The 22458-nt window shown below is 44.2% G+C and overlaps 1 protein-coding gene across 6 annotated transcripts in view; it reads right to left on the bottom strand.

Moving 5' to 3' along the window:
* The window catches only part of WDFY4 (WDFY family member 4), a 314583-nt gene extending 303744 nt beyond the window's left edge, over positions 1 to 10839 (bottom strand). For 2 of the 6 annotated variants that reach the window (XM_036916599.2, XM_036916598.2), the window contains exon 1: positions 10681 to 10832. In XM_036916599.2, the coding sequence (XP_036772494.2) occupies positions 10681 to 10711 (31 nt within the window). In that variant the 5' untranslated portion in view covers positions 10712 to 10832. The other 4 variants (XM_057505763.1, XM_036916603.2, XM_036916601.2 and 1 more) reach the window with 4 other exon arrangements.
* Between the last annotated feature and the right edge of the window lie 11619 nt (positions 10840 to 22458).

The raw sequence follows: 22458 nt of genomic DNA, 5'->3' as shown, positions 1-22458 counted from the left end.
TTTCTTCCTTGTTCCTATCTCCTTAATTCTAAGTGTTTTTCAGTTACAAAGTGCCATAATTATTTAATGGTTTTTTGGGGAGAGGGCGACCATCACGTTAAATGCACACCCCAAAAAGAGACTATTCAGGCACTAAATTGTGCAAGGAGAGGTCTTTCTTGGAGTGAAGGTGGTATTTCAGACAGGAGACTGTAGGGGGACGCAGTAGAATTCCGAGGGAAAACTGCCCCTTCCCTCCGTCGTCCCAAGACGGGGCCATGGTCCCATTTCAGTTACCCTGATCCGGTAAGGTTGTCATTTACGTAATGAAGTGTTCCCGGAGACAGGTGAATGTAAGGAAAAACTAAAATAGAAGAAGACTCTATTCCGACTGCAGGGTGGTGCCCCAGGTTTGTCTGGTTTACTCTCTTTTGAGTATCTGGACATTGTCCCAAACTAATTTCCTGGTCCTTTACTTATCCTTTGCTCCCAAACCCCGTGGCAGTGCCCCCTAAACCTCCTCCCTCCACCCAGGGCAGCTGCTGCGCGTGTGCCGGATGCACGTGTGGGGGTGGGAGTTCGGTTGCTCACGCTCCCATCCTAGGCTGCCCACGCTCTCATCAGAGACCCAGGGAAAAGAGCCGCGGGGGCGTTGGGCCCTGCCTTTGTTACACGCGTCTTTCAACCTGCAACCTTCTGCACGTTGGAGCCACTGTGCCCTTGATCATCGGGTCCCTGCTCAAAAACACGGAGGGAGAGCCCTGTGGGTTCAGGGAAGCATGTTTCAACACTATCAACTCCCCGTACTCTCTGATTAACCTCCATAACACACAATTTCTTCATGTGTACATATCTTTATTCACCTTTGTGTATCTTTTTATATTTTGTGTCTATCCTTTAAAACACATCTCAGTGCTACCTGGACAATTTTCTTATTGTTTTATATACACTACATACCATATATGTACTGTATATATATGCAATATGTATACATATATATATTGAAGGGCCCCCACCCATAAGATGGCAAACTTCCTGCTTCTCTTCCGGGTCCTCGGTTCCCACCGGTGCCACCTGAAGCCCAATCACCCCTCGCCCCCCTAATCCCAGCACCTAGCCAGTAGCCACCAGCCCCGTAGAAGTGACACCACAATCACCCCATGCCCCTTCCTATATAACCCAACACCTTTCCCCAATAAAGCGGAATTCTCTGGTGAATTGCTGCTGTGTGTCACTCCTTTCCTTTCATTGGTGCCGAAACCCGGGAGATGGGACACCCCAACTGGGCCCCGTCCTCCCCCTGACACCAGCGGCAGCTTGCCCTCGTCCTCTTTTTCCGGCGCTGGCTCCTCACACTCACCCCTCCTCTCTGGCCTTGGGGTAAGTTTTCCCCCGGAGCGGGCCACTCTTCCCCGAGCTATCGCAGCACCATTGACCGTGATCGTCCGGCAAGGCCCTGACGCTCGGGGACAAGGAGGGAACTCTCCCTGCCTCAGGCCTTCACGGCTGCGGCGGACCCTCAGGCCCCTCCTCCAACAGCCATAAACGAGGTGACTCCTTTGCGGATGAGAACGCTCCCTTCCCTCCCCCCCTCCCCCTTCCGTTCCTTCCGCCGAAAACTCCTAGTACAGGTACCTCGGACTCCGGCACTCTGCCTTCTTAGAGGAGTCTGGGTGACGACCCACACTTCCTAACAAACCGACTCGTACACGAGTTTCCGCAGACCCCCAAGGATCATCGGGGACGCCCTTTGTCTCCTTGCCGTCTGCTCCCAGTCTGAGGGTCTCCGTTCGTCGTCCCCTGTTTGTCTCCTTCTCTGTCCTGTAGCCATGGGAGCCTCCTCATCCCTCCCTGAAAGTTCACCTCTTGAATGCCTGCTCAAGCATCTAGCCACCCTCTCCCTGACGCCTGATATAAAACCAAGACTTCTCCACAAATACTGCTCCCAAGATTGGCCGACATGCCCCCTAGACAATAACAACCAGAGGCCCGCAGGGGGAACTCTTGATCCTAACATCACTCGCGATCCTTTAACTACTGCCAGCGCCTGAAAAAATGGAAGGAGATTCCCTATACCGAGGCTTTCCGCCTCCTCCCCCCGCCTCCCCCCAAGTTCTCCTAGCCTGCAAGCCGTCTCCCCCACAGAAGCCTCCCATTCACTCCTTCCCCCTCCTCTCCTACAACAGCCCCTCCCCCTTCCTCCACCACCATCTCCTCCCCAACCTCACCCCCCTGTAGATCAAGCCTGAGCCTTTCAGCCCCCCTCTAAGTCCCAAGAGCCTCCTCCGTCTTTGCCCCCATCACCTGTTTCTCCCCCACAGACTGAGCCAGAACCCTTCAGTCCCCCACTGCCGTGGGTCTCCGCTCTCGAGATATCTTCGCCTGCTGCTTAATAGCAGGTCTGAAAAAGGCAGCTCGTAAAGAGTCAGTTTTCAAAAGCTCCCTCCGAGTTCTTAGGCAGCCTCACTCAAGCCCTATGACAGTTACCAGCCTGGACCCAGAAACGCCTGACGGGAGACATGTCCTTATGACATACTTCCTAGCTCAAAGCTACCCCGACATTAAAGCTAAATTCAAAAAGTTAGAACAGGGCCCCGCTACCCCACAGACTGAGATCCTAACAGTGGCCTTTAAAGTCTTCCATAACCGGGAGGAGGAGAAAGAACGCCGTAAACAAAAGGCTGACCAGGCCAATTTCCAAATGTTGGCCCAGCTGATAAAACCACAACCTGGGCGCCCTTCTACAAACAAGCCCCCCACAGGAGCTTGTTTCAAGTGCCGTCAAGAAGGACATTGGTCAAGGTCGTACCCCTCCCCCAGATCTCCTACCACCCCATGCCCCAGATGCCACAAAAAGGGCCACTGGGGGGTCTGATTGCCCAGCCACCCAAAGGGGAGGCTGGACGAACAACCCCCATCCTAAGCCCACCATAGTGGGGCTGGCAGAAGAAGAGTGACGGGGCCCAAGGGCTTCTCGCCCGAACATTTCCATCACCAAACAGGAGCCCAGGGTTACTTTAATAGTAGACGGTCGCCCCATCTCCTTCCTCCTAGATACAGGAGCCACCTTCTCAGTCTTGCGAGAATACCGGGGCCCTACCACGCCTGCCATTACTCCTATAGTCGGGGTAGGAGGTAAACAGATTTTCCCATTAAACCCCCCCCCTTTTATGCACAATCCAGGACAATCCCATACCTTTCTCCCACTCCTTCCTGGTTATGCCCCAGTGTCCCATCCCCTTACTAGGACAGGACATCCTTTCTCTCCTCCATGTTTCCATAACTATATCCACTCCCACAGCCCCCAGTACTCCCTTTCTAATGGCACTCATAGCCGATGACCCCCCTCTACCCAATGAAAGCTCCAGTTCCACCCTCATACATCCGGTAAATCCCAAAGTTTGGGACATTACAAGCCCCTCCGTGGCTCTATGTCCTCCTGCCTCTATCAAATTATGTGACCCCTCTCAGTATATCTGTCAGGCCCAATACCCCCTAACCACTTCAGCCCTCATAGGCCTCCAACCCATCATTCAAGATCTTTTAAACAAAAATTACCTCAGACCTACTCACTCCCCATTTAATACCCCCATATTAGCTGTTAAAAAAACCAACAGATCTTTCCGTCTCATCCAAGACCTTCGCCTCATCAACATGGCCATCGTCCCTATCCATCCCTTAGTCCCAAATCCATACACCCTTTTATCGCAGATCCCTGCCTCGGCCTCCCACTTCTCAGTCCTAGATCTCAAGGATGCATTTTTTTTCTATCCCTCTGGACCCCTCCTCCCAAGATTTTTTCACCTTTACCTGGACGGACCCATACACAAGACATTCTGAACAACTACTTGGACAGTTTTGCCACAAGGCTTACGAGATAGTCCCCATATTTTTGGACAGGTCCTAGCTCAAGAACTCAAACAATTTCATCATGATCACTCCGAGTCCACCTTATTACAATATGTGGACGATCTTCTACTCTGCAGTCCCTCGTGGGAACAGTCTCAACTTGACACTGCCTCCCTACTTAACCTTCTAGCTTCCAGAGGTTACCAGGTATCCCCTTTCAAAGCTCAAATCTCTTCCCCTTCTGTCACTTACCTTGGATTTCTTCTATCTCAACAAAGAAAGTCCATTACCTTAGACAGGAAACAGCTCCTCTCTGACCTGCCCATTCCCAAAACCAAGACAGAAATCCTTTCCTTTCTAGGCCTGGCTGGGTATTTTAGAGCGTGGATCCCTAACTTCTCCCTGTTGGCAAGACCCCTATACGACCTCAGCAAGGGCCCCCCTGAAGAAAAATTATCCTCCTCACCCCGACACTCATTCATTAAGCTCCGTCGAGCCCTTGTGGAAGCCCCAGCTCTCCATCTTCCTGATTTGTTGAAGCCCTTCTCATTATACATTCATGAGAGGTCCAGTCAAGCTCTAGGAGTCCTAGGTCAACATTATGGCCCATCCTTTGCCCCAGTAGCTTATCTTTCCAAGCAATTAGACCCCACAGTTCGGGGATGGGCCCCCTGCCTACGGGCGTTAGCCGCTGGACAGCTCTTGCAGAAGGAAGCTCATAAACGCCCCTTACCATTCTGTCCCCACATCACCTAAAGGATCTCTTAACCTACAAAAGTTTACAGACTCTCCCTCCCTCCAGACTCCTGACCTTACTGTCCTCTTTCCTCCAAAATTCCGTTCACCCCCTTTGCCATCCATACCCGAATCATGACTTTTTCCTCCTTTACTGCTCCCTCGCTCTCTCTCACTTTTTTTCCTCATTGTCTTCCCGCCACCCCAGCCTCCTTTGTATGGCAATTCAAAGTCAGACAGACTTACACTCAGCATCAAACAAAAATTACTGCCCTCATTGCCACATCAGACTGCCCTCTGAAAGGCTGCTCCAAGCCTTTATACCTCCACTTTCCTCCCTCCACCGAAGTGTTCACTAGCAGCTACCTTTATTCTCCCTACCTCTGCTTCCTCTATGACCAAAAACAAGCCTGTTGCAGGCGATGGCCAGACACCTACGGGGGATGTCCCTACTGGTCTTGCGCCATTCACTACATGGGTAACTCCCGGTACCCACAGTATTACTCCTCCAACCCATTTTCTTCAATACTAACAAACCCCTTCCTTACCTGGCTTTGGCTCATTGCAGGCCCTATAATAATCATTCTCCTCGCCTGTCTCTTCTTGCCTTGTAAAGTTTATCAAATCCCAAGTTGGTAAAATCTCTAATCAAACTTTCAACCAGCTTTTACTCAGGAACTACCAGCTTTTAGCCACAGAAGATCCCTCACCCTCACGTAGCCTCCTCACCACACGCTGAGATGGACCCCTCTCTCCGCTGGAAACTGTTCCTGGAAACAATGGCCGCAGACGCCTGGCTTCTGGCACCCGTATCCTCTTGGCACCATTGGAATCAACAAGTCCTCGACCTATGGTTACAGGGAACTTTCATTGATTTCCAACCTGAAGAAGTCCACATCTACTCGTCCTTACTGTGGGGAGTCCTATCAACCCTTTCCTCCCAGTCCTCAAGCCCTCACTCCCTTCTCCGCCCCCGTTCAGCAGGAAGCAGTCAGAGAGAAAGCAACGTCCACAACCCCATAGAGGAGAAAGGGGGGAATGAAGGGCGCCCACCCATAAGATGGCGAACTTCCTGCTTCTCTTCCGGGTCCTCGGTTCCCGCCGGCGCCACCTGAACCCCAATCACCCCTCGCCCCCCTAATCCCAGCACCTAGCCAATAGCCACCAGCCCCGTAGAAGTGACACCACAATCACCCCATGCCCCTTCCTATATAACCCAGCACCTTTCCCTAATAAAGCGGAATTCTCAGGTGAATTGCTGCTGTGTGTCGCTCCCTTCCTTTCATATATATATACACACACACATATATAAGCCTACTACTTTTCACTTACAAGCATATTTTATTTGTAATTGATGTAAAAGGTTTCATTGCACCAATTGTCCATCATTGCCGCTCTCACTTCCTAATAACAGGATGTACAGGTGTCTCTGCTGCTGTTATAGGCAATACTGGGAGAAGGCATCCCCATGCAGTCTTTTTATTTGCTAAGAATCACCCATGAAGATGAATTGTCAGAAAATGATTAACCATTTTCCAAAAGGGAGGAGCCCTTTTCACTCTTCTGCCAAACATTGCCTGTTCCTATCCCAAAGTATTGTCTTCTCAACTCTTTAGTGTTAGTATTGCCTAATGCAAAGCACACAAGCCTTAACATCAGGTGGAACTAGGTTCAAATCTCAGCTGAGTCACTTCCTGTAAGAGCTTGATGAACCTTACCTCTCTGAGCCTCCATTTTCTCATTTGCAAAATAGGAGTAGTGAAACTGATCTCATTGTGGAGATTAAATGAGATTACAAATACCAGTGTTCTGCCCAGTGCCTGGTTTATTTTAAGTGCTAAATCCATTCTTCTCACCCTCCATACTTTTTTTCCCCTTGGAATTATTTGGGACAAGCTACTTTCCACTTTCTTAACTTCCCATCCTTCTTGAACTATGTTCCCCGCAAAAAAATGTCCTGGCGGAAGAACAAGAAGTATCACTCCTCTGAGGAGTGCTGCTCAACAGAAATACAAAGCCAGCCACAATTCAAGCCACCTGTGTAATTTAAAATTTTTAGTAGCCACACTTAAAAAGTAAAAATAAATAGGCTAAATTAATAAAACCTATTTATTTAAATATATGTAAAAGTATTTTTTATTTAACCCAATGTGTCCAAAATATTATCTTTTCAATATATCATCAATATTTTTAAGTATTACTGAGATATTTCACATTTCTTTTTCTGTTGTTTGTAATTTCTTTGAAATCTGATGTGCATTTTATACCTACACTACATCTCAATTTAGACCGGCTCTGTTTCAGGTATGGCTAGAGAGTACTGTATTGGATAGCATAGGTCTAGGACTGAGACTTGAAGATTGACAGGTGTGCAATGTTTCAAATGGGACCATCAGCCAAGGGTTTAAGAACGTTGCCTAGAGACATCATCTCAGGTGCGAAGTGCACGGTGATCATTTGCAGCTCTTGGAGAGAGAGCAAATGCAAAGCCCGCGCTGCAACTGGATGGGGAACAGCAGCTCTGTAGTGTGGCTCAAAGAGCTCTGAGGACCTCATCTTCCCCCTCTCCTTCCTGCACAAGGTATTGTTCACTCTCCCCCAGGTAGCCACACCTCTGGTTTCGTTAGCCCCGGCAGGAAGGTCACATGGGGGCAGGTGGTGGTGCCAAGACTTCTTTTCTCCACTTGGAGATGTCTAATAGGCCTCTCAACTTTGTATGTCCAACCCTGTATTACCGAATGCAAATATGTTCCTTCTGCCTTCGACCCAGCTCAATAAATGACAATTCCATGCACCCTGTTCCTATGGAGTCATTTTTAACTGCTCTCTCCCACATCGTACACCTCAAACACCATCAAATCCCACACTCAAAAAAGCAGGTCACCACTCTGACCACCTCTCATTACCTCTACTACTATGGCACTGTGGCAAGCCACCACTATGTCTAGCCTGGATTATCACAACAGCCTCTTAACTGGTAGTCTTGCTTCTACCTTTGCTACCCAGAGAAGATCTAAAATGATTCTTCTTTAAATGCAAGCATACATATTTTTAATGAGTCAAAAAACATATTTTCAATGGCAATAAAATTATATAAAAATACAAACCAGTAATGAGTGAATCTAGGCAAAATATGAACTATTTTATGAAGAAAGTTATAAAATTTTATTTAAATACTTTAAATAGTTCTTAGTAAATGAGGAGACATACCTGTTCATGAACTGGATAAGTTGTTTTCATAAAGATACCACTTTCCACCAAATTTAATTTGCAATCAAATCTGAACATAGCTTTTTTGTTGAACCTGATAAACTGATTCTAATATTCATATGAAGGAAGAAAGTACCAAGAATGTCATGACAGAATGAAAAAAGAAGGGAAAAAATATATGAAAAGACTCTTTCCAGATATTAAAATTTATTATAAGCTTATAGTAAATAATATTATATAGTATTGTCAAAGGGATAAACAAATTGACAGAATGGAGAGAACAGAAGCCCATATATGTATATATGCCATGTACATACACATGACAACTTGATTTACAACAGAGCTGCTGTAGATCAGTGGCTAAAAAAAATGGCCTTTCTAATTAATGGAGCTAAGACTCTTGGCTATCCATATGGGAAAAACAACATAAAATAAAATGTTAACCTCTACCTCACACCATACAGAAAAAAAAAATTATTTCTAGGTGAGACTAAAGACTTATATGTGAAAGGCAAAAATCATTTAAAAAAATTTTTTAAATGCAAGAAAATAATTGTATGACTTTATAGTGAAGGAAAATTTCTCAGAACATAACAGGTGTCTATCTATCATAAGGAAACATTGATAACTTAAGCTTGTTTGAAATTAAGAAATTAGACCATTAATAGAAGTCACAACAAATATAAGGAAACGGCATGAACAAGAGGAAAACATTTATAACATACAAAATAACAAAGGACTGATAATAGACTACATATTAAATTACAAAAAATCTATAGGGTGATTCCATAGAGAAATGGGCAAAAGATTCGAACTGGAAAAGGAATCTAGAACAGGCAATGAGCATATAAAAAGATGCCTAATGTTAGTAATCCAGGAAATGCAAATTTAAAACAGACAGCTTTTCATTTTCACTGGACTGGCAAACATGAAAACTCCAACAATGTCAAATGTTGGTGAAGAGGTGGAGTAATGGGAACTTCTACGTATTGCTGATGGGTGGGTACAATGGTACAGCTGGTTTGGAAAACGATTTGGAATCATCCAGTAACGCTGAAGATATGTATATCTTATAACCTACGGATTCCACTCCTAGGGTATATGCCCTTGGGAATTCTTGCACACATGCCTCAGGACATACATATGAGGAGAGTCCCAGCAGTGCTTGCACATGCAAGAGCACCTAGCAGCTTATAAAAGAAAAGAAAAACAAAACTAGACATATCCCAGTGCCCTTCAACAGTAACATGGAGAACTACACTGAGATCTATTCATACATAGCAGCACCCACACAGCAGTACACAGGAGTGAATTAGAGGCATGCACAACAATACGAAGGAACTTCAGAAACATAATTTGAGCAAATTAGGCAAGTCTAAAGGCATATTTAATCCTTATTTACAAAGCTCAAAACATGCAAAACTAACGATTGAAATATATGAGGTAAAACTATGAAGAAAACCAAGGGAACAGCCCCAAATTCAGGATAATAGTTTTCTGTGACAAGACTGGAAAAAGGACAAGCACAGACGACTTCAAAGATGCTGATCATCTTAAAAAGAAATAAACAGTAAGGTGGCTGCACACAGGGTTTATGTTGCTTTTACTCCTTATGCCCTATATGCTTTTCCTAAATTTCCTTTTGCATCTCCTCAATGTGCTAGAAGCTCCCAAGTCTGGGGGAGTAAAGTCCAGGTCCTCACACTGGACAAGAAGGCCCTCCCTGACCTGACCCCACCCCATCCCTCTCAGGAGGGGCACCTAGCATGCCGCTCGCCCCTCTCTGCCACCTTGGCCTCCACCAGGCTTCTTCCAGTGTCCTTTGGTTTTCTTGATTCTCCTGCCCCAAAACACCTCTCAGAAACCCACATGGCTCAGGCCCTCCTCCCCTTCAGGACTCCACCCAGAAGGCACATACATTCCCAGCTCCTGACCATCCCCCTACTCCCTGCCTCTGCTGTCCATCCCCTTCAGCCCACAGCATCAAGCGCCGCCAGCCCCTGACAGCTGACCCTTGAGCCTTCAATTGTAAATGGCAGGAAGTAGCTCTCAATAAATACTTGTTGAATTATTTAATGGATGACTGCAGAAAATCAAGTCAAAGTCGAATCACCCATGGAAAGGTTGATTCATGTGATACACAAAACCTTAGTTGCCAGATGAGCTCTTTATCGCTTTGGAGAGGCTGGTTCATCATTCTGTGAGGTGCAATTTCAGGGGGAGAGAAGAGCAAATTCCCAGTGAGCCAGGTGGTCCTGCTTTATCTCCCATAACAGATGATGCCATTTAGAAAATGGCATTTCTAAGGTTTGACGTGGTAATTCCCATGAGGAAGGGGGGTCCAAAGAGGCACCTACTTACCAGATACTCAGGGAGTAGCCAATCACAGGCCCAGACAGAGCCAGCTCTCTCTCAGTGACTAGTCTGAAGTGGCCCACTCTGCTCGGCACCCTTCAGAGACCTGCATGGGGGCTGGGCAAGGGAGTGTCCTGGTCAGCACCCCCCTCCATCCTTGGAAATTGGTCCAGACAAGCTTGGATCCAATCTCTGCTTGGTGTGGCAGGTCACCTTCCTTAGCAGAACAGTGAGAAAGGACTTGATCTGAGGTAGGAGGATGAGAGACGGTCCAGAAGCCCAGCCTAGCACAGCACACTCTAACAGTGACAGACACCCAACAGACCCAGCCTCCGGAGTGGCTCTGACTGCCCGCACCACCCTCCCAGCACACACTCAGGCTCATCAGCTCACCTCCTCTCCCACACCCACATGCCCAGATCAGGCACTGGTGGTCACGTGCATTCACATGCTCCACTTTCTAGGAGGAGGCCAGTAGGCCCAGTCTGAGAGAAAGGAACCCCAAGCCCACCTCGGACCTGGCCTGGCTTGGCCAAGTGAAAGATGACCTACCAGAGGTGTGGCAGTCAGGGCCTGTAGACATCAGATGGCGTGGGTGTCCCCATACCAGGCCACAGCCCCTCAGGTTTGCAGGGTGGGGACTCAGCCCAGCATTGTCAGGCTTCAGCAGTGTTTCACTATGAATCACTCAAACTGGGTCTCTGCTCATTTCCTGGAGAAAGCAGAAGTGGAGAGTCATCAGATGCCTGATTCCGCCTATTCCCCAGCCATCAACAGAACTGCCTGAGTTCCGGTAGGTGGCCCTGGCCATGCAGAAAAGCCCCTCAGGGCAGAGGTCAAGCAGTGCTGGGTGCGGCCAAGGACAAAGAAGAAAGGCTAGTGAATAGTGGACACAGCTTTAGCTCTGTGCTATTGGGCTAGAGTTTTCCTTTTTTCCTAGCCCCTTGCATCCTCTCTGAGCCTCCAGAAAAATGAGGATATTGATGGTGTTTAGGCGAATTTAGAGATATGTCAAAGTGCATCCACGAATGCTGCATGGGTTCATCAGCCCCCTCCCTGCCAGGCCCAGGGAAGGCCTTTCACTTAGATTCCTTCCTTCATCCTCAGACCTAACTTGATCAACGAGTCCTCTAAGGTCAGATGGCCAGTGGTGGTTTACACTGAAGTAATAACAAAAGAAAAGTCTAAGTAATACAATGGAATTCTCTTGAAACTCAGTACCAAAATTCCATTTCCTTTAGGTATCTTAGGTTGAATCATTTCATATCATCTATACATAACATCATCCATGCAGGATCAGCCAGCATGACCACTCCCACACAATACCTCCTTGTGCCACGTGAGCAAGAGCAGTGGTTAGTATGGACTCCTGATCCTTAAAGCCAGCTCATCACCTGCTCCTAGCTCACAACCAACTGACCATTTATGAGCAACTGTAAGTGAGAGGCAGCATCATCTGTTATGGGAGATAAAAAGGCTCTGAGATTGGTTCAAAGGTGAAAACAACTTTGTAATGAAACCTCAGCTCTCACTAGTGCAAACTTGCTAGTAGAGAGCAGTCAAAATAGGAGACCTGTCCAGTTTAAAACTGAGGGCACATGCCCATGCTGATCCCATGCTCATTCCTTGGCAGGAGTCAAAGATACCAATAACCCTTCCTGAATTTTCATTCCTTATCCTCTGTCCATGGGCAGAAAGGAAGCTGAGATGGAAGCTGGAGGGGTGCAGCACAGTGGGGTGACTGGGGTTATCCTGAGACATGCAATGGTGTTTGCAGCAAGAATCACCTTGCTGAGCTAGAATGGGCTCCAGTTTTTTTTTTTTAGAGCAAGAAATTAAAATCTATGGTAATACTATTTCCAAGATCTATCATGTTGTATAGTCTGTACATTATGGGCAAAAAAATGTTAATTTTCTAGGCAGCTTATACAAGACTCTTACCTAGGGAGAGACCTACTTTTGTTGACTAAAGATGATAGGTTAGGAGAGGTGAGGCTCCTGGGTTGAAAATCTCAGTTGAAATCCTCCCTGCTAACTAGGACAACATCTTTAAGTCTGCTTCTTATTTGTGGAATAGAATTAATGCAATATTATAAGGAACAAATCAAGTAGTATTTGCAGGACGGTTTTTAAACACTAAAAAGAGCAATACAAATAGGATCTGCTGATACTACTGTTGAAAAAGTTGCCCTTCGTAAGATACTGAAGCAGTTAAAGCAACTATGAACTGCTTATATAAATGTGTATTTTTGTTAAAGAGGAATGGTGAGATTCTATGATTTTTTTTAAATGTCCAAAAGCAGCACTTATACTTCTGCTTCCAGTTATAACACTGTAACTGGTACAGGACACACCCTCCCACTGAAAGTAACTCTAAAATAGAGTGACTATATGAGACAACTGTTTTCAGACACTGAAGAGCAGGCAGCATAAAACTGTGATCTTTGAGACAAGAAAAACACACAAAGGGAGCCCCACATTTGCCCTGGCTTTCTTCTTATAGGTACTTTCCTGCCATGACATAGGGATGTAGCCCAAGAGCAGTAATCTCCCTGAAGTAAACAGGTGTAAAGACAGGGTGTTCCACAGTTTGAAAGTGTGAATAATCCAATATTTATGACCAAGATATGTGATTTGGGGAGGGGAAGGGGAAAAAAAAAAAGACAGGGTGTTCCAGGCTTCTGAAGGGGTTGGAATGTTCAGGGCCAGGTTCTGAGAAAAATGTGTTTTGTGGAAATTCTTGTGAATATACTTAGCCAAGGGTTACCTATGCATGCATAGGGTAAAACTCCAACAGACCTAACAGAGATCATCTGCTCCAAGGGTGAGACCTGAGTGGAGGTAACAGTGATTGGGCAGTGTTAGGAATGTTGGAATTACATCCCATCAAGAGTGGAAAGACCCCACTGAGCATCTTGGGTTTTTATCTTATACTCTAGAAATGCCACACCAGATAAATAAGAACCACATCCTTTCGTAGAAGCCATGAATTACTGACAAGTTTAAAATTGAAATATAAGAGCCTTAACAAGGAATAAAAGAATGCCTGGCAGAACCAAAAGGAGACTCCAGTAATTTAACTGCCAATCAGAACAAAACATATCATCCTTTAAAGGAAGGAAACATGATGTGCTATTCCTTCACTTCGTCCAGCACACAACTAAACCTAGTGTGAATCTGAAGAAACAGAAAAGTTTGACTCATACAAGAAAAATAACTATCAATAGAAACAGACCCTAGGATGAACCCAATGTTGAAATTATCATACAAGAACTTTGAGAAATATGTTCAAGGACTTAAAGGAAAATAGGTGTAATAACTACAAGGTGGGAAATTTCAGCAAACGAATGGAAAATATATGATTAGAATGTAAATTTTGAAGGTGAAAAGTATATCTGAAATGAAAATTTTACAGATGGGCCAACAGCAGATTGGTAATTGCAAAAAACATTAACCAACCTAATGACCAATCAGTAGAAATTATTCAATGTGGAGGACAAAGAGAAAAAGATTGAAGAAAAATAAAGATGCACTCAGCTGCCTTTGGAAGAATATCATATGGTATAATATATGTGTAACTGGACTCCCGGGGATAAAGAAGAGAGAAAAGAGAGCACCAATAAATATTTGAAGAAATAATGTTCGAAATTTCCAAATTTTGTTTGAAAAACAGCAAATTACAGATACAAAAAGCTTACTAAATCCCAAGCAGAAAAAAAATAGAAAGAAAACCATACATAGGCACATAATAATCAAACTCTTGAAAATCAAAAATAAAAAGATTAATTTAAAACAGTTAGGCAAAAAAAATACTACATATAGGGGAACAAGCAAATGTTTTATCAAAACAGTGGAAGTTGTAAGGTAATAGAAAGATACCTATAAATGCTACAGGAAAAAACAGAAATTGTTAACTCATAATTCTTTATTCAATGATATTCTTGGAAAAAAATGATGAAATAAAGTTATTTTCAGATTACTGACAGCTAAAATCATTCATTTCCGAAAACTTGCACTCAAGAAATTCTAAAGGAAGTTTTTGAGGCTACAGGGAAAAAACACCAGATAGAAATGTAGGTGCACATAAAGAAAAGAAGAGTACTTCCTTTGTAGTTTCTTTCCAAATGTAGGTATACATAATAACAAATCTGTGAGTGAATATGATAAAACTATGACTTTTTCTTGTCTTAATTTCTTTAAAAGACTATGACTGTTTAAAGCAAAAAATGTAATACTGTACATCACACTTCATACCACATGTAGACAGCAATCCTAAAAGACTGAGGGAGTAAATGGAAACATACTGTTGTAAACTTATCATATTTTACATGAAATATAATTTTATTAAATCTAAATTATAAAAAAATTACAATAAATTAAGGATATATATTCCATTTGTAACTTTATGACAAAGATGTCAGGAAAGTTAAAGCTTGGTCTTAGTCAGTAAACCCACACCGAGCATCTATTTGTGCCAGATGCCAATTAGACCCTGGAAAAACAGAGATAAATAAGACAAAGGTTTTGTTAAAGGTTACTTCCTACAACAGTGGTTCAAGTGGACAGGAGATTCTCCTTCAATAGTGATTCAGGACTACAAGCTCCACTGTCCCTTAGGATTTTGTTGCCATATGCATCCAGTTAGCAATAGAGGAAAGAGAATGGACAAGGTGTACCTCCATTCAAAAGCCCAGTCTATAAATGGCATGCATCACTTTGCCTTACATTCCTTTGGAATCTCACAGTCATATGACAAGGAAGGCTATGAAGTGAAGCCCCATCATGTGTCAGCCTTAACCCTACTATTGCAACAGAATTTACTTTGTAGCCTATCAGTCTTTTCCATATTCTCTTCAGAGAGCTTACAATCTATACTCAGGACAATAAACAAAAATGTTAATAATATTTTTCATTTTAAAATAGACCATGTTAATTTTATGCATGATGAAAAAAAATGTATCAAGTATAGAGAATACAATTAAAATCATTAATACCCTAAATGCCCTAAACAGCTAATCAATAGCCAATATGAGAATAGCATTTAATTCTTTTTTTTTTCCATGTTTGTCAAAGTATACATTTTTGGTCTAAATTTTTGTCTTAACAACTTTAAAATCATGCCATAAATTCTGCTTCATTAAGATGTTGGGGTTCTTTTCTCACTTAAGTCATAATAAACACTTTCCCATTTCATTATTACAATGTATTTTTTTATACCAGGTTGGAATCAAGAAGGAGGATTGTTTCCACATCAATGGGATTTTTTTTTTAATCTGGAGAGAAAACAACTTTTAGAGCTACTTGAATTTCTATGGATCACAATGAACTCCAGGAAAAGAGAGGGAATCCAACAAGCAGATTGTATTTCCTCAGAAGATGAAGGACATGAGTACCAGTGCAACAGGAAGATAATTCCACAAGATACCTGGAGCCTGCAGGAAACAGGGACAATACTGATGGAGACAGGAGGCATTGTGGAGAAGGGAGAGGGGATTGGAAAACTACAAATGGTCTAACACTTTACCAATTCTCAGAAATAGCTGGAAGGTAGAATATATAACACTACACTGGTAGTACTGACAAAACAGTCAAAAGGAGTCCATTGAGAAGGTAAACAAGAACCATAAGCTGTTGCTCAGTTCAATTCAGGCCATTCAACCCACTTCAATCAGCATAATGATTGCTGGGACCAAGTCCTAGGCTGGGTTCCACAGGCACAAATAAGAGATAAGAATGCTACCTCAAGGAGCTATCAAACCAAGAACAAGTCCTTCAGGCTAAGCTCATTTATCTTTGGTGGTTGAGAAGACACTGGTATCAATAGGGATGAGCTTCAGGAAGGCATTGAATGAGGCCTCTTGATATTCATCCTTCCACTTATTCCACTGCCATCCCTTCAACACCACCATATGACTGACACTATGCAAGATTCCTAGGATGGTAAGACCCAGTCTACCTTTGGGGAATTCATAGACATCACACCACCATGATAGATCTCAGCCACCATGCACAGCCACACATCTGTCATAACAAAACAGTTTTATTTTGGGGAAGTAGGAATAGACAGCTGAAATTTCAGCTTAACCTGTGTGTCTTTATTCCCTCACACCATTGATGTGGCATTGATAGAAATTAGGCCTTCCTGAAGATTCTCGGCTGTGGGGGAGATCCTGTGGAGACCAGAATGAGGATATCAGTGAAGAGCAGGCTTGAAAAGGACTAGAGTGCAGCTTCTGGCAATAAGGAAGGTAAGGGAATATTTTGAAAGGTACATGGGAAACAAAAGCCTCTTCCAGAAATGGTGCTGGAGCAATATGGATATCTGTGGTGAAAATAAATTAATCTTGATCCCTACCTCACACCATGTACAAGAAAAAACATAAACAAAAACAAAGTGTTTCTTAGACTGAAATGAAAAAGGTAAAGCTGTGATGCTCCTAGGAGAAACATATTGGAATATCCATGCAACATGAGAGTAAGAAAAGGTTTCTGGGACAGGACACAGGAAGCAAAAACCATAAAAGAAAAGATTGATAGATTCAACTTCATTAAAATTAAAACTTTCCTCTAATAAAAAGACACTTGGCAAACGAAAAGACAAATCACATATGGGGATAAAATATTCACAAAAAATATAACTGGCCAAGAAAGTATCCGTAAAATACAAATAACTACAACCAATCATTAATTAAAAGATAACCAGACAAAAGATTTAGATACACACACACACACACACACATATATGTATACATATAACTGGTGGTAATATACCATGATACAGCCACTTTGTAAACAGTTTAGCAGTTTCTTATAAAGGCAAGCATACCCTTATCACGGGACTCAGCAATTCTACTCCCATATTCTTACCCAAAGCAAATGAAAACACATGTCCACACAAAGATCACATATAAATATTTGTAACAGCTTTATTCATGATAGCTAAAAACCAGAAACAACCCAAATGTCCATCAACTGGATAATGAATAAAACAATCATGGTATATTTATGCCATGTGGAATTATACTCAGCAGTAAAAAGATACCACTATCAATACACCCTTCAACATGGATGAATCTCTCAGACATTACTGACTGAAAGAAACTGCACACAAAAAGTACATTCTGTGGTTCCATTTATATGAAATCCTCAAACAGGCAAAATTAATCTATAGTGGGAAAAAATCAGAACAGTAGTTGCCTCTCTAGGAAGGAGGGATTGACTGCAAAAAGGCACAAAGGAACTTTCTGAAGTGATGAAAATATTTAGATCTCATTAGAGGTAATGAGATGGGACAATTTTTTTTAATTGTGAAGTTAAGACTTGTGCATTTCAATAGACAAAAATTTTACATATAAAAACTATAAAAATAATTAAATAGGGAATGAATGGAGGTATACACAAAACAAAATGGCAAAAACGTGATCAAGGTTGAAGTTGAACCATGGGTACATTCGTTCATTATATTATGTTTACTTTGTATATATTCAAATTTTTCTATAATAAAATTTCTTTAAAACAGATGAAAAGTGAGCAAGAAGGGAAGACTAGATATACCAGAAATTAAAATATTCTTTAAATCTTCTGTCATGAAAAGAGTGTTCACATGAATAAACAGAATGGAACAGAATAGAAGATCCAAAAACAGCCTCAACCCCACATGTTAATTTAGTATCAAAGGTGGCATCTCAGATCAGCGGAAAAACAGAATATAGAGAAGTGGTGTTAGGACAGCGGGTAGAAATACAAGAAGAAATAAAATCAGATAATTTCTCACAGCACAGTAAAAGCCAAATAAATCTGTTGTTTCCATGTAAAAAAAAAATCAAAATTCAACAAATGCCAAGGAAAAAATAACCAGATTTAGGAGGAAGCATCCAGCAAGTACTGGTGGGGATTTAGTTTCAGAGAGGTGGGGACCAGCCAGGTCAGTCCAGAGGAGATACCAGGCTCAAAGGCAGGGAGCCAGACCTCAAGTGGGGGAGAGCCGGGGCACCGGTGTGGGTCCAGCAGGAGAAGGCACAGCTGAGGCTGCTTGCAGACCCGGGGGAAGCGAGGAGAAACCAAGGTAAAACACAAGTTCATTTCACAAGTGCATGGGCCGCACCAGGGAAGGAGTGGACTGTCTTCCGGTCACCGTACTGTCAATCACAAGGGCAGCAGCTGCTCCATGAGGGATGGGGCGGAAGGAGGGAGCAGAAGCTGGAGAGGAGCAGCCTGCACGTGTGCAGCACCCAGAGCCGCCACAGCAGGGGCCCCAGCTGAATCTGACAAAGACAGAGGCAGACGGATGGCATGGCAAGGCCACAGGGGGGAGTGGTCCTTCCAATGGTGACCCTTCCAAACTTCTTCCTAGTCCAGGAGAGGCTGCTTTTCCATCCCCAAATGCCATACTCAACACTTACTAGGCACAGAGAACCGCCCCCACAGGGAGGGCCCGAGAAGAATTTACCTTCAAGTTGAAGAAAGGAATGCAGCACCAAGCATCACCTTCTCCCATTGCCCACCTCGCCGAGAGGACAGCGAGTGTGGGGAGCAGACGCTGGAGATGGCCAGGAGGCCCTGGGCAGGAAGGTGGAGACATCCTGAAGCACGTGTGCTGGGGGCCCACCGGACATGTGCAGGAGGCCTGCAGGCCCAGAGCAGGCAGGGCATGGACAGTGCTAGAGGCCCTGTGCTCCACTCTCCCTGGGTGTTCCAGCAAGATGAAGTAAGGAACATGGCACCCAAAGACCTGATAGGCACCCTCGGAGGCCTGGCTGAGAGCTAGGACGCCCTCCCCGGGCAAACGCTGCTGCATGCTAGCAGTGGTATCTGGGCACCATGACTTCAACATCTTCGAGGGAGGCTGGGGCAGACAGCAAAGGCATAGTTTCCAGAGACAAAGCTTTTCTCCACTGTCCTTAGTGAAGCCTAAGGAAGGGTCTGCATGGCAGGTGTGTCCTCAGTCCTGCTAGCTGGATCCTTGGTGCCTCTTCCACATGCCTCAGCTGGTAGGCTTTGGGTCAGAGGGGCAGAAAATGAGTGACTGGCTTCACCAAACCCAGCAGGAGGTGCTGTTCTCTTGTCCCAGCCCTCTGCATCATTTCCCTGTGTCCAACTCTTGCTGGTTCCTACCCTGGTTCGTGGCACTTGTGGCAGAACATGGCTTCTGAGGGTCACCCCTCACGTGAGGCCCAGCCTCCCAGAGAGAGATGCTCCCTCCTCTCACATCTCCGTTTGGATCAGTGAACACCTGGACTGACCAAAATATGGCCTGGATAGGAAGTGACGGTGATGAGGTCACTGTGGGTCACTGCGGGTCAGTCCCCATTCAGAACAGTCAGTGGAGGCAGGGGCGCCCACCCCACTCACAGTGAGCAAACCTGGCTGTTCTGGCTGCAACTGCAGCCTCAGATTTGGCCAGAGGCTCCTGGTCCATAAGGCCACCTTGTGGCCAGTCACTGACCGGCAGCCAAGCATGTCCTTCCTTGAGCCAGAGGAGACAGAAAGGAATGCGGGTATGCTGAGAGAGATGCTGCCATGCTGGACCTGGAGGAGGGGACAGGGAACCAAAGGCCCCAGACGGCTGGGGCCGGTGGGTTCAGGAGCGGTTAGGGTATGTGGGTAAGTGAGGTGAGCAGCGCTCCCCTGGGACCAGCAAGATAGCAGGGTGGTGCAGCACAAAGAGCAGAGGGCCGAGCTTCCATTCTTGGCTGTGTGAGCTTGGTCAGTTAGATGCCACCCTCCGGAGGAGCCTCCCGTCCAGCTCCTGCCAAGATGGAGTGAGAGCATGTAGAGGAAGGGAAGCCCCTTTCTCCGCTTGACTGTTCTGTTCCACATCCTTTGTCACTGGGTGCAGAGCCCAACTCCTCCACAGCCCTCCTGGGGGCCTCTTTGCCTTTGCACAAACCCCTCTGGACTGAAGCTTTAAGTTGCAGGGGAAGCAAGGGGGGGCCCACAGGTGGTGCTGGCTCCATGCTTCAGTAGCCATCTTGCCAGCTGGCCTGAGGCCCCTATGGGCCTCCACTCAGGCATGGCTCCCAAACATGCCCTGCAGAAAAAGACAGAGCCAGAGATCACTGTGCACCTTGAACATCAAAAGGAGCAGGGCTGCCACGGTTCCCACCAGAGGCACTGAGCCCACATGGTGGAAGAGGAGGCTCTGTGGCCCTGCTGCATACCACATGCAGCAGTCATAAGCCTGACACCAGAAGGGGCAGCTGAGGGCTGGCCACACCTTGCTGGGGGTGCAGGAGGGAAAGGGTGGCCTCAGCACATTACTTACCCGCACCAAGACTCCGCATTTGAAAATGAAGGTTACAGCTGCTTCATACAGATTTTGTTTTAATGAGAATTAGAGTGTGTGTAAGGTTGGCAAGTCTGGGGCACCCTCCCCTCTCACCACAGCCCTGCTTGCGGTTGCTTCAGTGACTTTCTGCAGAGTACAGTTTCAGGGACTTCATGGGACACACAAGAGGGAAATGTCTTCCTGGCCCCCCCTGCCCCTGAATTGCTGGGAAGGAATCACTTCTCTCGGGGTACAGATGCCCCCCATGAAGAGGACTGTTGGACATGAGGTCTCTAAGTATCTAAGCCTCCTGGTCCTCAGACACTGACTTCTTACTTGGGGGAGCACTGCCTTCCCTAGGGGGGATGACACACTAGCTGATAACTGCTTTCACTATCGCAGTCCTTCCGCTGCAGAGAACAGGAAGCTGCCAAGTGCAGCCAATACTCTCTAAACTCTGAGTAAGGCATCTGCCTACTCTGGGCCTTCCTCTTCACATACCTAAATTTAAGGTAAGGCGGATTAAGTAGGAATGGGCCATATGGCAAAGTGCAATATTTGGCACATTGTGAATATTTGTATATGTGTAGGCAAGAACAGAAGGTGCCCATGCCCTAGCGTGACTAGAGAATTCCTCTGGCTGGCAGGGGAAAGGTAAATATGGGGTCCAGGCTGGAGGAAGCAGATATTTTTTTAAATAGTGATTTTGTTTCACTTTTAAAATTCTACTGCAAGTGAAAGAAAAATACAGTTTATAAGAACATAAAGACTAACTTCCCTTTTGCCTGTGATCACTTTGCCCTCTGCCCAAATAATCACTAAGAGTGATTGTTTTTAGATCTTATTACAACTTTGATACTTCTATTTTATGATTAATTTTAGATAGTAACTTTAGACTTTCACACATAAAAATAAGAAAATGAGCATGCTTACACTATTTTTTTCTTCCTCTCCCATACTCCTTCCTGAGTTGTAATTATATTTTTATTTTATTCTTCTAAATGTTGCCTTTCCAACTTTGTTCATTGTATTTTTTGTAACTGCCTTCATGACTTGACACAGTATATGCACCTTCTGCATATGACATTAGGACAGTTATTTGTGGCATGGTTATTCTTTCCTTCTCTCCTCTCTGCATATTTTTATTTCTTATGAAATTGTTTTCATAGCATTACGGTTTAAGATATTTGTGTCAGCTCACTAAAAGTCTCTTACCTGCTTTGTTGATAGGTTGCCTCTAAAAATTAGAAAACTAATAAACAGTATTGACAATATTGTGGTTTTAAATATAATATTCATTGTAGAACCAAGAAACATGATTGATACAGAGAGAAGAAAAACACTCCTGTGTCATTTAAAGTTAAATGATATAAATGACATAAGCCTACCATTAAAAAAGTCATATTAAAGACAATAATAAATACTCAAAATCTACCCATTTTGTTACATATTACTCCTGTGCTGTTGACGTTACTAATACCTATTTATCTGTGTGGTGGGAACACTATATAATAACACGTTTCCTGCATGTTTATTTAGTGACATCATGTTGGTATTTTTAAACTGGCCATGGTGGAAAAAGTTATACCATGGAAACTGGAAAATGCTGCAAAGGAGGCCTTGATTTATTGTTTTGTTGATGATACTCAAGAAAATAGTAGAGAAAATGTTAATAATGCAGATTGAATTTAAATTGTGCCATGTCTATAGCCATTACATTGTGAAAAGCACAAAAAATCGAAACATTTTTCTAGTGTTTGAAAGTGATTATCCAGTTCAACAAAGTCACTCACCCTTGAAAAGTGAGTACAGTTCTGACATACATAGTGTGAAAGCTGCAAATGGTTTCAGCCTAGTATATACAGTCTGTATGAGGATGAGAAGTAATTTAAGAATAAATCGCATACAGATTTCATGACTACAAATTACTGGATAAAGCACTGTGGATCAGGGTGCTCTGCCATTTGTCAAATCATGGTTAAATTGAGACTATGTTTTGGCTAAGATTCAAGAGTTCGGAAAAAAATAATTAAAGTGTTCTGTAAGGATCCATTGGCTATGTG

This window comes from Manis pentadactyla, chromosome 8 (genome assembly GCF_030020395.1).
Source record: "Manis pentadactyla isolate mManPen7 chromosome 8, mManPen7.hap1, whole genome shotgun sequence".
NCBI lineage: Eukaryota > Metazoa > Chordata > Mammalia > Pholidota > Manidae > Manis > Manis pentadactyla.
This window is presented reverse-complemented; position numbering and strand designations above follow the sequence as displayed.